The sequence below is a fragment of the Chelonia mydas genome, chromosome 3, assembly GCF_015237465.2.
Source record: "Chelonia mydas isolate rCheMyd1 chromosome 3, rCheMyd1.pri.v2, whole genome shotgun sequence".
Lineage (NCBI taxonomy): Eukaryota > Metazoa > Chordata > Testudines > Cheloniidae > Chelonia > Chelonia mydas.
In genome coordinates this window covers 21,167,307-21,185,706 of record NC_057851.1, presented here as the reverse complement: position 1 = coordinate 21,185,706, position 18,400 = coordinate 21,167,307, and the positions used below count along the sequence as shown (strand labels likewise).

Here is an 18,400-nt window from a genome sequence, read left to right as displayed (position 1 = left end):
TATTTTTATGATTCATAAAAGATTAAGAGTAGCAAATATTTCAAACCCAAGGAGGGTTACAATGTGTATCCCTCTACTTCAGTTTACTGACAGGGAGAAGGGTGGCTTCCTAACACCATTTCTACAGGCCCGAATGGCTGAAAATGCCACACAGCAAGGTTTAATAACTTCAGATTGAAAAAGCAGACGGGCTTAGATTGACTGGCAGCCAAAGACAGCTGGATATCTTATAGGCTAGAGATGCCTGAAGAATTAAAAAAACAAAAACACACAAATATAAAAATACATTGACCAGGACATCTCTATGTCTTGTTGAGAAAAGGAAATACTGTGGAAAAACTGCTGTGTAAGGTTGTTCCCAATTCAGTGAAACATTCCTACGACGATGATGCAGACAGTATAAAAACTGAATAGCAGCATATATAAAACAAAATGGTTGTGGGAGAATGAGCAGGTCTATCGGAAAGGTCCTTGTGTTTTTGTTTCCCAAAACATCCATAATAGGACTCTTCAGTTTTGTTTTTTTTTCAGTGCTTGTATGTTGTATTTAGAAAGGACAGTGTCATGGTTCGGGGTGAGATGCACCTGTGATCTCTTCACCTGCTCTCTCTATAGACACTGTTTCCCACTGATAGAGTGTCTTTCCAACTCTACCTGCACTTCTCCCAGAGACCAACTCTACAGTTCACCCTATTTTAGACTGGAGCACCAGCCTATGACACCCTGTTCCCACCCTACTCATGATTGCAAAGCAAGTGGTGCCTTGTACTCCTTTGCAGGCCCTCACAAGTGCACCCTTCAGCTGATACATTTTGCTACCTTTACCTCTGAGTGGAACTCTGCAGTTCTACCAGTTTTGGACTGGATCCCAAGGTGGCAGCCACCCTGCTTCCAACCGCCTTAACACAAGGCACTTGCAAGACCCTTCCCTGGGGAAGCCTGTGATCACCAGCTGGTTAATGTGACTCAAAACAGCTCCTTCCAAACAGCCACTGCCTATTCACCCACAGGCCCACAAGAAGCATTGAAAAAGGTCACAACACAAAAGGTCTGCACTCCTATCTTCCCTAAACTTACCCCTTTTCCCTCAGACCAACTACCTCTCTTGCATGCTCTTTCCTCCACCCCCTCCAGTAGCTGCTGACCATTCACCCGTTCCTTTCTCCAGAGCGTGCTTGATACTTTGGATTTGCAGGCTCTGGTCTTAGCAAAACAGCTGTGCAACTTTTGGCTCATGCCTGGGAAGAGCATCTTCCTTATTTACTGGCCCAGTCGCTGGTTACTTGAAGTTGTTTGCCCAGAGCTGTCTTGTCTGACCACTGTTTTGTTTTCTGCTTGCTCTTCCTAATAACCCTCTTTCATTCAATCCACATAGACAGGCACAATAGCAAGTGCCTAAACGGAGGTACGTATATTATTTTAATGAGTAGTCTATCACCCTCATTTGCCACAGCCTTTTTGTCCCTGTTATGAAATGTGAGTCTGCCGTGGGTAGAAAGCATTCCTCCCCAACACATGCTTTTCATGGGGAAATGAACACAACTAACGGCTACAGGGATCTTCATTTGAAAACCAAAACTGAGACTCTTGAAAATTTGGACCCTACTGCCACAGTATGTCTGTTTCTCCACCTGTAAAAAAGGTTTGGTGGTATTGTTAGCCTAACAGGTGTGTCATAAGGCTAAAACGATTGTCTGGGAAGCACTATGGGGTTGTATGAAATTGTGTGTAAGGGGTGTTTCACCCCACATCTGGAAGCGAATTCCGTAATGAAAGTGGTAACTGTAGATAGAACACAAAGCAATTTAAGGGCTAAACCCCAGTCCCTTTACTTACCCAAGTAGTGCTGTAGAACTTCCTAGTGACTCTCACAAGTCATTCCAGTGATGTGGCCTTGCATTTGTAAGGAGCTGTGAGATCTTCCATGAAGCAATATACAGTATAAAAAGAACCTTAAAGTGGTCTTATTTATTCAGAATACATTTGAAGTTAATGCCATGCTTGCAATTAAAAACTTTTTTTTTAAACCAGAACTTTATTCCTGTGCACAACACAATGGCATAATAGACCCAGGGTTCTTGACTTGAGCTGCTGCTTCTATAGTCTAATATGACAGAAAAGATGCACCAGTTTGCACTTACCCTTATAGCTAGTTAGATCATGCTTGGTTTTTTATGTAATAAATTAATTGTTTTTTTTTCAATAAACAGGAAAAAAAGCCAAAAAGATAATTGCTATGAACAACTCAAACAATTACAATCCTTGTGGTTTCCTGCAGATGATACAGAAATCAATACAATATATTCATTTAGTATCCACTCAGCCATTACAATAAAATATAAACTTTATCCTATACTCTCCCTCCATAGCCCACTGCCTTTGTGATGGACATATTGGAAATCTATAGGCAGATGTTATACTCCAACCTACTAACATACTGTAAAACAGTTTTAACAATGTTAAAGAAATTATTTCGACTAAACAGCTAATTTCAAGTACTGAAACTTGCTATAATTTGTCTATTTCCTCCACGAAAGACTTATTAAATAAATCTGTGCAAGAGTATATATAAACATTTCTTTAACAATCAGACTTTAGTAGTAGTTACTGAACTTCCACCAGCTTTGTATATATTATAAAATATTTCAACACAGAATGACCAACATCATAGACAGGTTTAACATTGTGCTTTTGTTCAACACTGCAATTACAGAGCTGTTCAAAAACTATAGTTTACTTGGCAATTATAGTACATACCTACTTTGATTATTTATCTAAAACTAAGAAAATGTCTTTTCCCCAGAGCAAGATAAAATGTAAACAATCTTGTGTTTTATTCATCAAAGACTAAAATCTCAAGTCGACTAAGTGTTCAAGAAAACATTTTTTATGGAGCTAGTGGAATTTTTAATATGTCCTTCTTTGTTTTTCTTCTTTGTCAAGAATAGTCTGTTTTAGACTCAAGGAAGCATCTTCAAACTCAGGGTTTAATGCTAAAACTTTCTTGAAATCTTCCAAAGCCTCATCATAGTATCCTGTGACAAAAAGAGAAGAAAATGTGTATTACTTGTTTCTGCATCTAAGCTATTTGACAAACAAAAACTGAAGAATGATTCCTGATGGTTTTACCAAACAAAACTCTCAACGTGAAAACAATAGGAGCTGAAGGTGTTTAGTACTTCACAGGAGGCTCTCTGTCTTCTCAAGATCAGGCTCTGTATTCTAATTATTCATATTAAAGCATAATGGTTCTGATAATGCCATTTCATTATAAAACATGCAATAGTAATATCACTATGCACATCCGCAGAATCACTGTTAGTAGTTTTGTCTCCTTTCAGCAACATATTTGAGTATTTTAGATTGTTTTCAAAGCCAGAAAACTTACAGAAGCTATAGAACTCATGAAACTATAGAATGATGGTGAGACTTACTGGGAGATGACTGAATTTTGCAAATTGCTGAGCAAATTGAACAAAACAACAAGGATAATACATAAAAGCGTACTTTGATCTTTTACATTAATGGTAGTTTAATTTAAATATAATACCTTTAATGTCTTTATTGGTTTTTCACACTTAATATTACTCAAATGTGGTTTTATATCTGATAGACAACCATGGTATACTATCAGGAATACATCCATTGAAAGCAATGGATTTCCCCAGTGCAAAAAATGTTGTTTGAGCAGAATCAGGGCCAACAACTCTATCCCCAAAACTTTATCCAGCAGAAATAAACCAAATGACAGAAACAAATTAGTCTGGAGGTCTTTTTACACAGATTAAGTTACATTATGAAAGGCTAACACTTATTTGGTGGGTCACTTGGTTTGTTCAGCATCCCAATATCATATAAACAAGCCTGCTAAAAAAACAAGTTTCCTGTTTATTTTTAAAGCAATTACTTTGGACAGTGATTTAAGGGGGCTGATTTCCCACTATTTTACAACGGTATAATTCCACTGGCATGAAATTGGAGTAATGCACGTTAAAGTTCACAGCACATTAATAGTATTATGTTTATCATGGTAGTGCTTAAGGGCCAACCAAGAATGGGGCACCATAAGCAGTCTGCAAATGCAATATACTAAATTGGAAAATGAACAATGTTTTTTCCATACCTAGCCTGTACAATATTAATCCTCGGTTATAATATGGGACTTCAAAATCAGGTTGGGTTTGTATGGCTGATGTGTAGTCATCCATTGCTTCATAAAAGTCAACCCGCATGTACTTGATTTGTCCCCTGTTGTTGAATGCAGTGGCGAGATCATGGGTGAGGCATTTCCTTGATTTAAAAGAGAGCAGGCACTGAATACCTAAAGAGTCAAAAGTCTGGTCTACATCACATACCTTTACCAGTATAACTATGTCGCTGAGAGGTGTGATAAATCCACACCCCTGAACAATGTAGTTAACCAACTTAACCCCTCATGCAGACAGTGCTATGTTGGTGGGAGAGCTTCCCATGCCAAATAACTACTGCCTCTTGGGGAGGTGGATTAACTACACTGACAGGAGAACTCTCTCCCATCAGCATAGAGCAGGGGTTCTCAAACTGGGGTTGGGACAGGAGGGTATTATATGGGAGATTGCAAGTTGTCAGCCTCCCCCCCAAACCCTGCTTTACCTCCAGCATTTATGATGGGGTTAAATATAAAAAAAAGTGTTTTTAATTTATAAGGGGGGGGGGTCACACTCAGAGGCTTGCTGTATGAAAGGGGTCACCAGTACAAAAGTTTGAGGACCACTGGCATAGAACATCTTCAGTCAAGCGCTGCAACTACCACAGTGCAACGTTTTAAGTGTAGACATGCCCACAGATACCCAGGCCAGAGGGCCGACTATGACATAGGCGCCGAATCCGTGGGTGCTTCAGGGCTGGAACACCCATGGGGAAAAAATGAATGGGTGCTGAGCACCCAAAAGAAGCCAGCTTCCCCTTAGCACCTGTCTGCCCCCAGCCCTGCTAACCAACTCCTCCCCCTCCCTCCTAGTGCCTCCCTCACTGTGATCAGCTGTCTCCTGGCAAGCGGGGGGCGGGGGGGGGAGCAGGAACAAGGAGGGGGCGGGGCCACGGGATGGAGCAGGGGGAGGAAAGCGGGGGGCCTGGGGGGTTGAGCTGGGGGTTGAGCACCCCCAAGCCGGGGGAAGGCAGAACACGCCTCCCCCGGCCCGCGGGTGCGCACCGCCCCAACCGGCGGGCTCCTGGCAGCCCCCACTGGCTCTGCCCTGCTAGGGGAGGGGGAGGGGCGGAGCCGCGCACAGCTAAGGCGGGGACCCGCACAGCTGGGAACTGGCAGGACTGGGGGGGGGGGGGGGGGGGGGGGGGCGGAGCCACGGCGTGGGGGCCTCCCGGTCCCTCCCAAGGCAGGCGACTCCCACGCCCCGCCCGCCGCAGCCTCGCGGCCTATCGCATTGGCTGCTGGGCGCGTGGCGAGCCAGAGCTTCCCCCGGCTCCGCCGTCGAGGGGCGGAGCTGCGCCCCCTGGTGCGTGCCCCGGTTAAGAACCTGCCCGCCCGCCTCCCTCCGCAGAAACGCCAGCCCCGCCCCCGGGCTACTCCAGACACACCTGGTGGGGGCGGGGCCGGCCGAGGAGCGTACGCACCGCGCGATGAAGCGGCTGTATAGCTCCTCCGCCGGGCCGAATCGCTGCTCCCGGAAGTGCGCGTGCGCGGCCGACAGCAGGTCCGGGCGCTCGCGAGCCGGCTCCTGCCCCATGACGGCGTTACATCCCCATAGCAACCGCCCAGCTCGCCCCCGGGTTCGGGGGCGGCCGCGCCGCGGGTGTCGCTCGCGCTACAGTGGCCGCACTCCGCGTTTGGCTCTTGGGGGCCGGAGACGTGACGTCACGGCATCACCCGTCGTTGCGCTGTCGGGCGCCTGCGCAGCAAAGGAGCTACCCATAATCCACTGGGCTCCCGAGCCGCGCCTTAGCTGCGGCCTCGAGCGGGCGGGGCAGCCTATGCTTGTCCCCGACCCTCACACAGTCTGCGCGCCCCCGCCTGCCCGCTCCTTCGCCCCGGGCCCGCTGGGCGCTTCCCGGCCTGGGCCTGCCCTACAGCTGCCGCTCTCTGACCCCCTCCCCGCTGGGTGCACCCAGGCTCGGGCCTGTCAGCTCCGAAATGCCTGTCCCGCTTGTGGGGGGAGGCTGAACGCCTCAACCCCCCCCCCCCCCCGTCATGGGGTGGGCTCCCCTTGGGGTGTCCCACATTCCCTCCAGCCCTGTCGTTCCCGGAGCTCTCCCCGCCGTATTCATCCCCACCCCAGGCAGGGCAATAGCAGTGCCAACTTTCTGCTCCCCGGGGTGGCCAGCCTGAGCCTGAGAAGGAGCCAGAACTTACCAATGTACCTTGCCAAAGAGCCTTAGTAATACGTCAGCAGCCCCCCACCCCTGCTCCCAGTGCCTCGTGCCCACCAGCAGCCTGGCTGATCAGCACTGCCCCCTCCCTCCCTGCAGCTCCCGGTCAGCTCTTTCTTGGGGTGCAGGAGGCTCTGGGGTGGGGAGAGGGAGGAGCGAAGGCACGGCCGGCTCAAGGGAGGGGGCAGGAAGGGGTGGAGTGGGGGCAAGGCCTGTGGCAGAGCCAGGGGTTGAGCAGCGAGCCCCTCCTGGCCCATTGGAAAGTTGGCGCCTGTCGCTCCAGCCCCGGAGTCGGTGCCTATACAAGGAACCGCATATTAACTTCTGAAGAGCTGCATGTGGCTCCAGAGCCGGAGGCTGGCCACCCCTGTTTTACTCGCACAAAACCGAACACCCTTGCCCCACCCCTCCTTTGAGGCCGTGCCTGTGCCCTGCTCCATCCATCCCCCCTCCCTCGGTTACTCACTCTCCCCCAGCTGACTCAGGGTGTTGGGGTTCAGGAGAGGGTGAGGGCTCCAGCTAGGGGTGTGGGCGCTGGAGTGGGGCCAGAAATGAGGCATTCAGGGTGTGGGAGGGGACTCCGGGCTGAGGCAGTGGGTTGGGATGCGGGAGGGGGTGAGGGCTCCAGCTGGAGATGCAGGTTATGAGGTTGAGCTGGGGATGAGGGGCTTGGGGTGCAGGAGCGGGTTCTGGGGGGGACTCAGGGCTGGTGTGCGGGCTTACCTTGGGCGGCTCCCAGTCAGCAGGGCTAAGGCAGGCTCCCTGCATGTCCTGGGTCCTCGTTGTGCCGTAGTTCTCGGCTAATGGGAGTAGGGAGCCAGTGCTAGGGGTGGGGCAGTGTGTGGAGTCCCGTGGCCCCCCGCCTAGGAGCCGGACCTGCTGGCCACTTCTGGGGCATAGCATGGTGTCAGGACAGGTAGGGACTAGCCTGCCTTAGCCCTGCAGCACCACCAACTGGACTTTTAATAGGCCCAGTCAGCAGTGCTGATGGGACCCGCCAGGGTCCCTTTTCGACCAGGCATTCGGGTCGAAAACCAGACACCTGGCAACCCTACAGGGCAAACTCGTGCACTGTGCTACATCAGATGTGTTTTCCCATAGATTACAAAAAGGAAAGAGAAATAAGTGCAGTAGGACCCCGTTTATCCAACCCTCCCTTATGTGGCTCACTGTATTAACCAAACAACCAGCCTTCTCTTTGGCTATCCCTCAATGTGAGTAGTTTTCCAGAGTGTGCACTGGCACAGCGGATCCTGTATTCAATTTCTTTGTCAATGCTGGCTGTTTGCGAGAGGTGGCTGCCCAGGTGTGGAAAATGGTCCACATTTTCCAGGGGGTCTCTGCCAGTGGTGATTTTTGGAGTATGAAGAGTAGTTTATGCAGGTGAGGGCTGGTAGAGTACCTTGGTTTTCCCAGTGTTGAGAGAGAGACCCAGGCTCTGATAGGCATCTGCAAAAAGATTTAGGGTACTTTGCAGGTCAGCCTCTGGGTGTGCGAGAATGACAGAGTCATCTGCATACTGAAGGTCAGTGATGCCAATTCTAGTGATCTTAGATTTTGTTTGGAGATGTCGGAGATTGAGGAGTTGACCATCCATATGATACTCAATCCTGATTCCATCAGGAAGGTGGTCACAGATGAGAATCAGAATCACGGCAAAGTAAATGGAGAAGAGTGTTGAAGCAATGACACAGCTGTGCTTGACACCAATGCGAATGATGAATGGTTCGATCCCTGAGCTGTTGCACAGAATGGTGGCAGTCATCCCATCATGGAGTAGTCTGATGATGGAAATGAATTTCTGTGGAAAGCCAAACCTACACAGCACCTTCCATCATGATTTATAGAGTCAGAGGCCTTGGTTAGATCAATGAATGCCATGAACAGTTCCTGGTGTTGCTCCCTGCACTTTTCCTGAATCTGTTGTGCCACAAAGACCATGTCAGTTGTGCCTTGGGATGGCCTGAAGCCACACTGTTATTCGGGGAGGAGTTCCTTGGCAAGAGGGAGAAGGCAGTTTAGTAGGATCCGGGCAAGGATCTTCCTTGTGATGGAGAGGAGGGCAATACCTCTGTAGTTCCCACACAAAAATTTGTCCCTTTCTTGAATATTGTAACAATGTTGGCATTCTTAAAGTCAGGTGGAATTTCTTTGCAGGTCCAGATTTTGTCTAGGAGTTGGCAAAGTCTGTGCTGGAGTGTTGTTCCACCAGCTTTAAAAGCCTCAGCTGGGATGCCATCTGGGCCTGCTGCCCTGTGATTTTTTTGTCTGGATGATATCCTCAGAAGATGGGGGATCAGCGGGGTGTTCCATTGCTGAGTGTTGTGGAATAGGTTCAATGGTGTCTTCAGAGACCGTGGATTTGGGGTTTAGTAGGCTCTCAAAGTGCTCCTTCCAGCGTTGTTTAATGGCCACATTGTCCTTGAGGAGAGTGGAACCATCCTGGGAATGTATGGAGGTTGGGCCTTTGGAGCTTGGCCCATATATAGCTTTTGTTGCTTGAAAGACGCATCTCATGTCATCCTGGTCTATGAAACCCTGGATCTCAGAGGCCTTCTCTTGCCACAGCTTATTTTTGATGACTCACAGCCTCTTTTGGACTTCGGCTTTGAGCAGGTGATAAGCCTTATGTTTTCATTGGTTAGAGGAATCATTTTCCAGCTACAGAATGCAGTTCTTTTCTGTTGAACTAATGCTAGGATTTAACGTGGGGAAACCAGTGCGCAGGAGACTTGACAGGAGGAAAACCCTAACCCAGTGGCAAGGAGATCCAAGACAACCAGGGGCAGCCCTCATCCAACTTCACAGCCACAGAGTACTAAAAGGTCCCCTATATGTGCCTGATCCACCATTGGGGTCTTGTGAAGTTTGGACAGTGGTTAGTCAGGAGCTTCGCCTCAGACCTGCTCACCAAGGACCTTAACAGAAGTATGAAAGCTCCAGACAATGTAGCTCTGAGGTCTTTAGGCCAGGCAAGCCTCTCCACCATGACAAGGGTGTGGTCCACCAGAGAGGAAACAAAAAACAACTAGCACACGCAGGTCCAGAAGAAGGCAAGCTCTCCTGTGGCTGCTAGATGGCGCTGCAGCTTCGCACTTTCCTACCCCCCAGATTATCTGAATGTTTGATTATCCAATTTGGTCTTAGTCCTAGTTAGATTGGATAAATTGGGATCTGCTGTACTAAGTTTTATTCTATAGTAATTGACTAAAATGAATTTAACTAGCCTTCAGCTTCTGCCTGAGGAAGACCATCCTTCACACATACCATTCAATCATTTATGAAATTGATCTGCATTATCCTCCATCATTCCCTTTGAAAAATAACTAAGGAATCATGATTTAAAATCCAAGTATAATGTATGCAATAAAACATAACGAACAGTAGATTCAGTAGAAACATAATGAACAGTAGATGGCAATGGTATGCAGATGTTCAACTGGCTATTTAAATAATCCTGTGCTGTGATATGAGCAAAATGCAGCTACGTAATAGGAAATTGAACTCTCTGAAGGGATTAGGCCACCACCACCACTATGCTACCATATGCAGTGGTCGGAGCGTGGGATAAGAGGTGGGAAGAGGAGTGCTTGAGTGTTAAATGCCAAATCCTTGTGAATTAAAACCAGTGAGCTGTGGTGGCAGGGTAACAGTGGGAGATTATTTATATTATTAGTATTACAGTAGTGCCTAGAGCAGTGGTTCTCAAACTTTTTTTTTTTGTGGACCACTTGAAAATTACTGAGGGTCTCGGCAGACCACTTAATGATCTTTCCGAATGTTGTTTGTACCGTTAGCTAACAGTTGTAAAGCGCTTTGGATAAAAGCGCTGTATAAAAAAAAAAACTTAATAATAATTTTTTTGTTCTACAAATAAAAGCACACAACTCATATTTTAATAGCAGTAGTCTTACCTTTCTAATGTGATGGATATGCCCTCTAATGTGATGGATATGGATATGCCGGGGCCCCTGGGCACATTAGAAAGTTGCACCTATGGTACTAAGGAAATGAAAATGAGATAATGCAGTTGTTACACACATGGTAACTATTGCACAACATGATGATTCCTGAAGGAACCAAATCTTTTATTTAAAATATATATTTTTTTTAGAGTCATGGAGTTTAAGGTCAGAAAGAATCACCAGATTATCTGATCTGACCTCCTGTATATCACAGGCCACCAGCACCACCTAGTACCCACATACTAATCCCAACCACCAAAATTAGATCAAAGCATTACAGCCCAAAGGAGTCTAGATCAGGGGTGGCTAAATTGCAGCTCTTTTAAAGTTAAAGTGCTGCCTGCAGAGCTCCCCACGCTTCCCTCCCCATTCTTCACCTACCAGACTTGGGAGCAGGGAAGCTCAGAGCTTCTGTCCTGCTGTGGGGTTTGGGGGTTAGGGTCCTTCTGCCTGGCAGGAAGGAGGGATCTTGGGGCTTTCAGCCCCATGAGGCATGCCTGCTGAGGTTCGGGGCATCGGTCCTGCTCCTGCTGAAGCCCCAAGCCCTGGTAAGCACCTCCTGTGGGGCTGAAGCCCTGAGACCGCCCTCCCCGCAGGGCAGAAGCCCTTAGCCCCACTACCACACTGTGGGGCTGACACCCTGGCAGGCGCCTCCCATGGAGCTGAAGCCCCATCACCCTCTTCCCACATCACTGAAGCCTCAAGCCCCAGCAGGGCAGCTGGCCGGCCCCACAAGCTCTGGGGTTCAAGGCAGCCACACAGCGGAAGTCTGGGATGGATGCCAGCAGAGGTGGCAGGTTTGTATAATTTTTGGTGATGCCCAGAACAGGTCCAAGTCCTGCCCCTCCCCCCACCTACCTGAGGCTCTGGGAGGGAGTTTGGGTGCGGGAGGGGTGCGGGCTCTGGACTGGAGTGCAGGAGGGGATGTGGGCTCTGGGAGGGAGTTTGGGTGCAGCAGGGGGTTTGGGGTTCAGGCTCTGGGAGAGAGTTTGGGTGCAAGAGGGGTGTGGGCTCTGGGAGGGAGTTTGAGTGCTGGCTCTGGGCTGGGGCAGGGGGGTTGGGTGCTGATGTGGGCTCTGGGCTGGGGCAGGGGTGCAGGAGGGGATGTTTACCTCAGGGGGGCTCCCCAGAAGCGGCTGGCATGTCCCCGCAGCTCCTAGGCAGATGGGCCAGGGTTCCCGGCCAATGGGAGCTGCGGAGCTAGCGCTAGTGGCAGGGGCAGTGCACGGAGCCCCCCTGACCTTCCCTCCCGCAGGAGCTGCAGGGATATGCCGGCTGCTTCCTGGGAGCCACACAGAGCCAGGTAGAGAGCCTGTCAGCCCTGCCAACCCTCCCTCCCTACCAGCACCAGCAGGGGTCCTGGGCTGTGTGCTGCCTCCTGTCCCCCACCCGCACCCCCAGCACCAGTGGGGGTCCCAAGCCACCCCCTAGCACTCTCACAGGTCACCCCTCCAGAGCACCCGCGGCCCCCCAGCCCAAGTTTTAGTTGAGAGTATATAGTACAAGTCATGAACAGGTCATGGGCCATGAATTTTTGTTTACTGCCCACGACCTGCCCATGACTTCTACTGAAATTATCTGGGACTAAAACATAGCCTTAATCATTACGGTCACATGCTCCAAGTTTAAGAAAACGAGGCCCAAAACAGTTTCTTAGAAAGGAAGGACAGACCAGCACCCAGGCAGGTGTTAAAAGAGTATCGCCTGCTTAAGCAGCCATTTTCTGTCAGAGTGAAGGTGTGAATAAGAAATTTACATACTGTCACAGGGATGGTTCAGACCTCATGTCCCTAAGAGACTACTTGTCACCTGCAGCCCAGCTGGGGGTAATCTTCAAAGAGGGGAGAGTGTCACACCCCAAGGGCCCCCCCCCCCCCACCTCAGCGGGTCCGCTGAGGGAGGCAGATCAGCATTGTATATTGCTAATGCTGTTGCAAGCATCGCAGGGCAATTTGGGAAGGGTCAAAGGTGTGAGTGGAAGATTTTTTTTTGCAGGCTCTGAGGGGGGAAGGAGAAAGAATAGAGAACGGGTTACCTCAACGCTGCAGCTAGCAAGCTCAGTCCGACGATAAGACACTGGCCCCAGTCCAAGGTCATGGCGCTAGAGGAAAAGTCTGAGGCTGCCTTTCTCTCTCACCCAGCCACAGCCAGCCATGAAAAAAGAAAAAGTACACTGAACCAGGGCTGCAGAAATGGAAAACACCAGCGAGATGACGAGGCGGGGGAGCAGAGATTTGTGTCCCTCGAGCCATTGTGTTTTGGGAATGCGGAGAAGACCACAGAAACCCAGTTTGTACTGGCACAAAGAGCACCAGGAACAGAGGTCGCGGAATGGAATACCCCCAAAGGAGCCCAGGACTTAAAATCCTCCTGAGAGCTGGAGCAATTCGGAGATTGGCAGCGGATCCTGGACGATCTGTGCACACAGGACAGAACTCCCGACCACCCCTCCCACCCTCTTCTTCTTACGTTACACCCAGGCTTGGCCAGCCTTGGGTACTGCATGAGTGAGTATGAAAGTGGGTTATGGCTTGGAACACTAATGCTTTCTTCCTTCCTCTGAGTGACGTGGGGAACCCCTCCTCCCCCAGCACTCTCCGCTATTATTTTATTATTTTATCAATAAAGCTTTAAAACTGAGATACGTAGCGTGCTCAGTCATCTCCTTCCTAAAGATCCTGCGGCCTCAGCCTGATCACCTGACACCCCAGGCAGATTAGTAACAGAAATCTGTCACAAGAGTAGTGTGAGAATGAGAGGCAGTGGCCTCCAAATCACCTCTCTCCCCCTCCATCTCTACTCTGGCAGCTACAATGCTCGAAAGACAAAGAAAGCATCATTGAACGGGGGTGGTTCCTGGCTGGAAGACTTTTCAGCCAGTACAGATTGCTGTAAACAAATGGTGAGACAAAACCTTTTTGCTTTTAAGTTCACTTAGCTTGTTAAGTTAGGCATTAGCTTGCATTTTACTCCTTTTGTAACCAGTCCTGACTTTTATGCATCATTACTTGTAATTACTTAAAATCTATCTTTCTGTAGTTAATAAACGTATCGTATTGTTTTATCTTACCAGTGTGTTTGGATTAAAGTGTGTGGGAAACTCCATTTGAGATAACAAGGCTGGTGCATATCATTTTTCATTGATGAAATTATGGTCTTTATGAGCACCTCCTGCATTGTTCAGTACTGTGCTTGACAGTACAAGATGAACATTTCTGGAGGAAAGTCTGGGAATAGAGAATCCGCTCGTGTTCTTCTGCAGTGTAATTCATGAGTGGCTAACTAGTAGCACTCAGTGCAGTGTAGTGGGAGCAAGTTACATGCTGGAGGCAGTGTGTTAACTGGCCAGGAGTGGCTGTTCACCAGTAAAGCAGTGTAAAAGGCATCTCAGGTTGGAGAACGGAGGAGACACAGCTATTCAGCAGTCCAGATTGTATGCTGGGTAATATCAGACCCTCCCTGTCCTATGTCCCATCTCCAGCTGTGGCCATCCCTGATACTTCAGAGGAAGATTTAAAAACAAAAAACAAAACCAAAAAACCACCGAATACATGGGAATAGGGGAAATTCCCTTCCTGAACTCTGCAGATCTCTGGCTGAAACCCTGAAATGCTAGTGCAGAAAACACCTTTGAGCAAACATCCAGGGACACAAATAGTACAACTTCCCCACCATCACTGGCCAAAATTTCCTTTTCCTTCCTACTGTTGATCTGAGTGCTGGCTGGCTGCTGCTCTCCTCAGAGGGGACAGCATTTGAGTGGTGCTATGTGTGTATTTGGGAAGATCTGTAGGATAGCTCATTTTGACAGGCCCTTTAGAGAAACAAACCAAAAAAAAAAGGCATTTGTAAGTTTGTCCACTTTGATGCTACTTCTTGTGTCATTTTTGTTGTATCTTCACAGAATGACATGGCCTTATATAACTCTGAATTACACTGTTAAAGAAACAAATTAAATCAGTATCTATAGCTCGAAAACCAAAGAAAAGAGAGCTCATCCAAGTATCAGTGTAGAAAATCAGATTTTTATTTCATGGTATATTTTTCACATATAAAGTTTTTCCATTCAGGAGGAATAAACTACTCAAAAGAACCAAAGATTTAACTTATGGATATTACAAAGGTAATTTTTCACCCAGAAAGACAAACCAAGAGAAAACAAGACTCCTGACAAGCTTTCCTCAAAAATATAATCCTCCTTAAAGTGAATTTAGTGCTTGTGAAAGATACCAGACTGACAAGACTGAACACTGAAGTGCTCTATCTATTTGAAGAACATGTACAGCTGCAGTGCAAGCTTCACCACACTCTGCCCGCAGTGTGGCTCAATTCTACAAAGTAGGAAGGATGACGGACTAATTCAATCTCCATATCCCTTCAATCGCCATTCATACTGCCAAACAAGGATGACAATTATGACAGTGTGATATGAACACATTATCTGCCTGCCAGTTGATTGAGGCTGCTAGTTTGTATCATATAGTTCACTAAGAGCTGTCAGCTGGTAGCTGGTTTCTGTTATTACTAACCAGGGGTGATTCAACCTGGTTACATAAGCGTGAAACAAACAGTTAACAGATCCAAAAGAGAGAGAGCCCAAGAATTCAGATTATAAACCCTGGTTTCTTCACAGATCACCTCTTAGAGGTCCTTTGTCGGTACTGTACTTGTAAATATGTGTTTAGAAAAAAGACTGCAGCATAAATATTTGGTTCTAACTATAACTAGACTAGAATATTTTCATTGTAGTAAAAAAAAAAAAAGTTATAGGAAAATGTACAAAAGAATGATATCAAGGTTATAAAGGCTGCTCCTTCAATATTGGTCCCATCTGGAAATTCTTTACTCCAAGAGTCCATCTGTGTATTTTGGGAAAACCAATATTTTTTCTACTGAATGTATATTATAAAAATGAAGAATGAAGCTCCCATAATTAAGAGCTTGTCTACATGGAGCAGTTAATTAACAGCAAGCTAGGGTTCTACAATGCATTCGTTGTTCTGCACTAACTCCACATGTAGACAAGCTTACTGTACACTAAAAGTGCCTTTGTGCACTTTAGCTTAATACATTTTAAAGCGCATTAAGCTTAAACACCCCATCGTGGCGAGATTTTTGCCTCCGTTGCCCAAAATGCTTTATCAAGCTGTAAATGGGAAAATCTGCAGAAAAACCTCAGAAGGGGGTTAAATTCAGAAAAATTATAAAATTGTTTAATTGGACATAAAATGAGTGGGGGTAGTGTCCGGAACCTTTGACATGCTTAGAACAGTGATTAGATTTAAAAATAAAGCTTTCATTAAATAAAAATTAATAATAGCTTAAATTAGAAAATAAAGTAATGGTGGCCATAGGGTTATGTAATGTAGTGGGAAATCCCATAGGAAGACATGGGAGCCCACAGAAATGAATAGGGATGATGCAATCAGGGCAAGGTATTACATCACTTCTGATGGGGAATGACTCAGCAAAACCCCATAGGAATACACTGTTGCCCATAGAAACCAATGGGACTTCCAGACAGGAAGTAGCTCGGGTTCCACCAAAGGTCAGCTGAAAAACCCCATAGGGATGCATTGAGCCCATAGAAGTCTATGTAACAGGGAAAGAGCTTTCGGTACATGTGACTAATTAGCATATGCTAATCTCTGGAAACTGGCTGAGCTTGAGGGTCATGTGTCGATTCACATGCCATGCATTAGCATATGCAAATCCCTGAAAGCTGATTGGCTGAATTACGATAATAAATTAATAGCTAACGAGCTGAAATCATATATAAAGGCAGCAGCCAGCAGGCTACAGCTCTGTAGGGGACCAGGACCAGCAAGAGAGCAGAGGTCTACCAAACACCTCCAAGGAAGAAAAGCGCTTACAGGACAGCGGCTGCAGCATCAGCAAAACCCAGCAAAGAAGAGGCTGCTTGAAAGGCAGGTATAGCAGCAACAGCAGCAGCTCACCCAGGAGTCCAGGGTCGCCCCCTGGCAACGGCCATTTCTGCCACCCAGCCAGCAGGAAGCCTCCGCAGCAGCCCAGCAGCATGACCAACAGCATGACCAACAGGCTTCTGTCTCTCCTGCCTGAGGGGAGACACTACCTCAGGAGAAGGCAGCAGCTCAGAGCCCGCTACCAGACCACGCTCCTGAGGCACCGCACCCTAGCCTCAGACAGAGCAGAAGGACCTTTGTAAGACGATTCAGAAGGATTTTTAAGAAGGCTTCTGTACATTTAATTGTCTTTTATTTTAGCATCCTAGAGCGTGTGGGTTTAAAGTGTAAATAAAGCTTGATGCCTCTGCTCAGAGTGAGATCTCCCTACCCATCTAATAATTGTCTAATCAGCACTTGGTGCATGTTTAGTTTTTAAGTATTTAATGTTAATTGATATACTGTTATATGTTTGTTATACAATATAGAGTATTAAGTGTGTGATTATATTGTTATACTATATGTGATTGTAGTGCTGTCTTTATTTGCCATGCCGCTTCATGTTTATATTGTAACTTTATTACCTCTCTCTCTACTTTTACTGTAACTAATCACTTCTAAACAAATATTATTTTTGTTTTCAAAGAATTTATTGCTTGTTGCCTATTCTTGATCGGAGGGCTGTATCCGTGTCCTTCAAGGGAAAGTTGGCTAACTGTGGCTTTCTCTGGAAAATCCCTTAGGGCGCGCCACAACCTTTAATACCGGAACAGATAAATTGGAAATAAAGGGTTTCAAATTAAAAGCAGTGTTTCTAAGCAACATCCCGGGCTTATTATAATTGAATCAAAATCTTCCGGCAACACCATGGGCACTCTCAGTGCACAATAAGAATATAGCTACTGTATTTTAAATTTATACCCTAGTTTGCTGCCTATAACTTCCCTGGTAGACAAGCCCCTAGAGTGTCTCAAAGGAAACACAGATAGAGATAAGCATGCATTCATTTTGTTTGTTTTTAGTCTTAGAAAAGACCCTGTTAACTCATTTTTATAAAAGAGGGTTCACAATTACATCTTTTTCGGGACTCTTGTCATTCTAGTTTCTTTCTAAGAAAGATTTTTCTCTATAATCTTAGTAGCATCTTGTAAGAGTATAGTGCCTGTATTACATTTCATAACACACTTTGAAATCTTGAAGTCTTTTTTATGTTTGTAATGGTACATACACAAGGACACACTCACAATTCTTTTTCTTTTACTATGTCACTGAACTATGGCACAAAGGACAGAAGTTGTAATTGCTTATTTCTTGGGCCTGCACACAGTGCTTGCACACATTGCACATCCAGAATTGATACTCTGTGATAGATCTTCCTGTTGCAACACATGTTGGAAGTTTCCCTTCTCCACTAAAAAACAAAAGAGAAAAAAAACACAGAGCTTTAGATGAAACCTGCTTGAGTAGTTTAATAATTTGCAAAACTTTCTTTGGCCATCTGTAACCAATTTAAGCTTTTCTCTACTTAGGTCTGCATCATTTTATTAGTAGGGCATAATTAAATCACGTGTTAGTGTATATTATTAATAGGGCCAGGTATGGTAATCTTCCTGGTACGACACAGTATATACATTAGTCTAGCATCAGCACTTAGAGCCAGCCGCTCCCAATATCAGATGAAAGGAAGAAAACTTCTATCATCACACTAACAAAACCAAAATGTAGTCCGCCTACCCCTCCAGAAGACCATCCAGATCAGATTTTTTGGTATGTTTAGGACAGTGTTTAGTGAATATCTCCAGTGCAAGATCTTCATATTGCTGTCTCTGTTCAGGGCTAAGGGTTTCTAAGGATTCCAGTTTAACAAAGGCTTTTGAACAAGTACCAAATGCTCTATTGGCACATGCACAGAGAGCCAAAAGGGAATAGGTCTCAACTGCAGGGATAATGTCTTCATAATCTCGCAGGTGAAGAGCTAGCAAATGAAAAGAATGAGAAAGTTACAACATGTCCCCTTGAACACAAATACAACTTAATTGTACTAGTAAATTGTCATCTTAATATCAATTACCTGATTAAATAAAACAAACAAAATAAAGCCAATGAAAATAGTAGAGAGCATAGATAGTCCTCCCTATTTTTAAAGAA

General features: G+C 46.5%; 2 protein-coding genes across 5 annotated transcripts in view; both read right to left on the bottom strand.

Annotated features, from left to right (window-relative positions):
* Positions 1-1,935: 1,935 nt before the first annotated feature.
* On the bottom strand, positions 1,936-6,466 carry TTC32 (tetratricopeptide repeat domain 32). Of its 3 annotated transcripts, none has more exons than XM_037894021.2 (4): positions 6,347-6,466; positions 5,611-5,885; positions 4,124-4,290; positions 1,936-3,035 (listed from the first exon to the last, which is right to left on the bottom strand). In XM_037894021.2, exons 2-4 carry the CDS (start codon positions 5,721-5,723, stop codon positions 2,908-2,910), a joined length of 408 nt encoding a protein of 135 aa, XP_037749949.1. In that variant the 5' UTR covers positions 5,724-5,885; positions 6,347-6,466; the 3' UTR covers positions 1,936-2,907. The 3 variants fall into 3 exon arrangements, with proteins under 3 accessions (XP_037749949.1, XP_043398160.1, XP_037749948.1); XM_043542225.1 differs by having other exon boundaries at positions 5,575-5,885; positions 6,347-6,460; XM_037894020.2 differs by lacking the exon at positions 6,347-6,466 and having other exon boundaries at positions 5,575-5,894.
* A 7,867-nt stretch (positions 6,467-14,333) lies between these two features.
* WDR35 (WD repeat domain 35) overlaps positions 14,334-18,400 on the bottom strand; it is an 81,278-nt gene continuing 77,211 nt past the window's right edge. For both annotated transcript variants that reach the window (XM_037894016.2, XM_037894019.2), the window contains 2 exons: positions 17,987-18,227; positions 14,334-17,663 (listed from right to left, as the gene is read on the bottom strand). In XM_037894016.2, the coding sequence (XP_037749944.1) occupies positions 17,513-17,663; positions 17,987-18,227 (392 nt within the window). In that variant the 3' untranslated portion in view covers positions 14,334-17,512. The remainder of the gene's footprint in view (positions 17,664-17,986; positions 18,228-18,400) is intronic.

Excerpts from the sequence above, each read along its gene's own strand:
- TTC32 (XM_043542225.1), bottom strand. The coding sequence starts at position 5,723 with ATGGGGCAGGAGCCGGCTCGCGAGCGCCCGGACCTGCTGTCGGCCGCG. Across the intron at positions 4,291-5,574 it reads GCCGGCCCCGCCCCCACCAG|GAAATGCCTCACCCATGATC; the intron begins GTGTGTCTGGAG and ends TTTTAAATCAAG. Across the intron at positions 3,036-4,123 it reads ATTAATATTGTACAGGCTAG|GATACTATGATGAGGCTTTG; the intron begins GTATGGAAAAAA and ends TTTTTGTCACAG.